Raw genomic sequence first — 1,653 nt, 5'->3', positions numbered from 1 at the left:
AAAAAAAAAAAAAAAAAGGGAAAAGTTGGCGAACCGTGACTGTTGGCTGATTGGGTGTAAGCGTTGAGACGCGAGGGTGCGTAAAATGAGTGCGTTGTAAGGGTCCTTGGGAAAAGAAAAAAAGAAAAAGGGGAAAGGAGAAAAGAAAAGGAAAGAAAAAAAAAGAATAAAAGGGAAACAAACACACCTTGCGTCGTTTAGATCGAGACTCTCGTCACGATTTAGATCGGGCTGATTGCATCACCTAACATTAGATCGTTGTGTCAGCTGATTTTTCTCACGACGAACCAACCAACCAACCAATCGTATTTTTGTTCAAACCACTCTCTCATTTCAAAATTATCTTTGATCTGTAAAACTGTCGATACCACCCCACCCTTACCCTAAAAAATAATAAAACAACAACTATCTTGACGCATGCCTGATTGATAAACACATTTATTAACACGATTCACGAACAATATATTAAACTAAACAACCAAAATGAACGTTTATTCATTCTTATATTTTATTTCTTTCTTTTCAGACACCGATTACACGTTAGATGATTCCTATTGGAACGAAGAAACTCAACCCGGTAAGTTAACTAATTTAACACAATTTTATTTCTAATTTTGTAATGTTTTACACCATGATCTTTAGCTTGTACTAATTGTAATTGTACTAAGCGTATTTTATTCACATTAATTATTATCGTTAATTGTATAGTTTTTTGATTATAGAATCAACGTGGTATATATGAAAAATTAATATGTCGGAGAATCATTGTTCATTGTTAAACAAAGAAAATGAAAACAATAAGATCTATCTCCTTTGTGATAATTTAGAAGATTTATTTGCATAATATTCATTTATAAATGTCGTGCTATATTCTCGTTACCGATAATATCGATATCTTTTTTTAATCCTTCACACTGTTGTATTTGATATATTTCTTTTTCCACCTATTATATTTTTAATCGATCAATCTCTAATGTAAGACTAAACGACGACCTGTAGGATTGGTCGTTAAAAAAAAAAAAAAGAAAAAAAAACGTACGTGTAATTGAAAACCTTCCATTCCCATTCCCATTCCCATTTTCTTTCTATTCATCCACATTTCTCAAACTGTGTACTTAATTATACTCGTATTTGCTATAAGTTAGGAAAACGTACAATCGAAGTAACTATAATGCATATATTATACTATATAACTATACGTGTACTTTCATTTGTCCTGGGAAATGTTTAAATAAATACACATATGTTATATATTATAAGAATAAGGTGAAAAGGACCGCATTGCGACATTCTAGGTGTTGAAATTTAATACGATGGGGAAACATCTACTACGCGTTCAAGCTTGGTTACAGCTTATTGTTAAATCAACACTTCTTGATGATTGGACCGAAATTCGAAACTTAAATTGGATTAAATTTTAGACGAAACGAGAGCAACACACAATACGCTATATATATATATAATGTTATAGTTCAGGAAAACTGACTAGGAGAAATTCAAATTTCTTTTCTCTTATTGCCCCTTTTATTTCCCTACGATCATTATATTTCTTTTCTTTTCTCGTAGTCCAGTCAATAAGAGGCAAAGTGCCAAATTTTTGACAACCCGGCCAGAAACTTGATATAATGGTAATTCGACGACGCTGAATCGAAT

The 1,653-nt window shown here is 31.9% G+C and overlaps 1 protein-coding gene across 14 annotated transcripts in view; it reads left to right on the top strand.

Annotated features, from left to right (window-relative positions):
* LOC106790433 (disintegrin and metalloproteinase domain-containing protein 11) overlaps positions 1-1,653 on the top strand; it is a 74,983-nt gene that overhangs the window by 38,223 nt on the left and 35,107 nt on the right. For all 14 annotated transcript variants that reach the window (XM_014755308.1, XM_014755318.1, XM_014755315.1 and 11 more), the window contains one exon: positions 527-577. In XM_014755308.1, the coding sequence (XP_014610794.1) occupies positions 527-577 (51 nt within the window). The remainder of the gene's footprint in view (positions 1-526; positions 578-1,653) is intronic.

The sequence above is a fragment of the Polistes canadensis genome, unplaced genomic scaffold, assembly GCF_001313835.1.
Source record: "Polistes canadensis isolate GaletaPanama2010 unplaced genomic scaffold, ASM131383v1 scaffold_239, whole genome shotgun sequence".
NCBI lineage: Eukaryota > Metazoa > Arthropoda > Insecta > Hymenoptera > Vespidae > Polistes > Polistes canadensis.
This window is presented reverse-complemented; position numbering and strand designations above follow the sequence as displayed.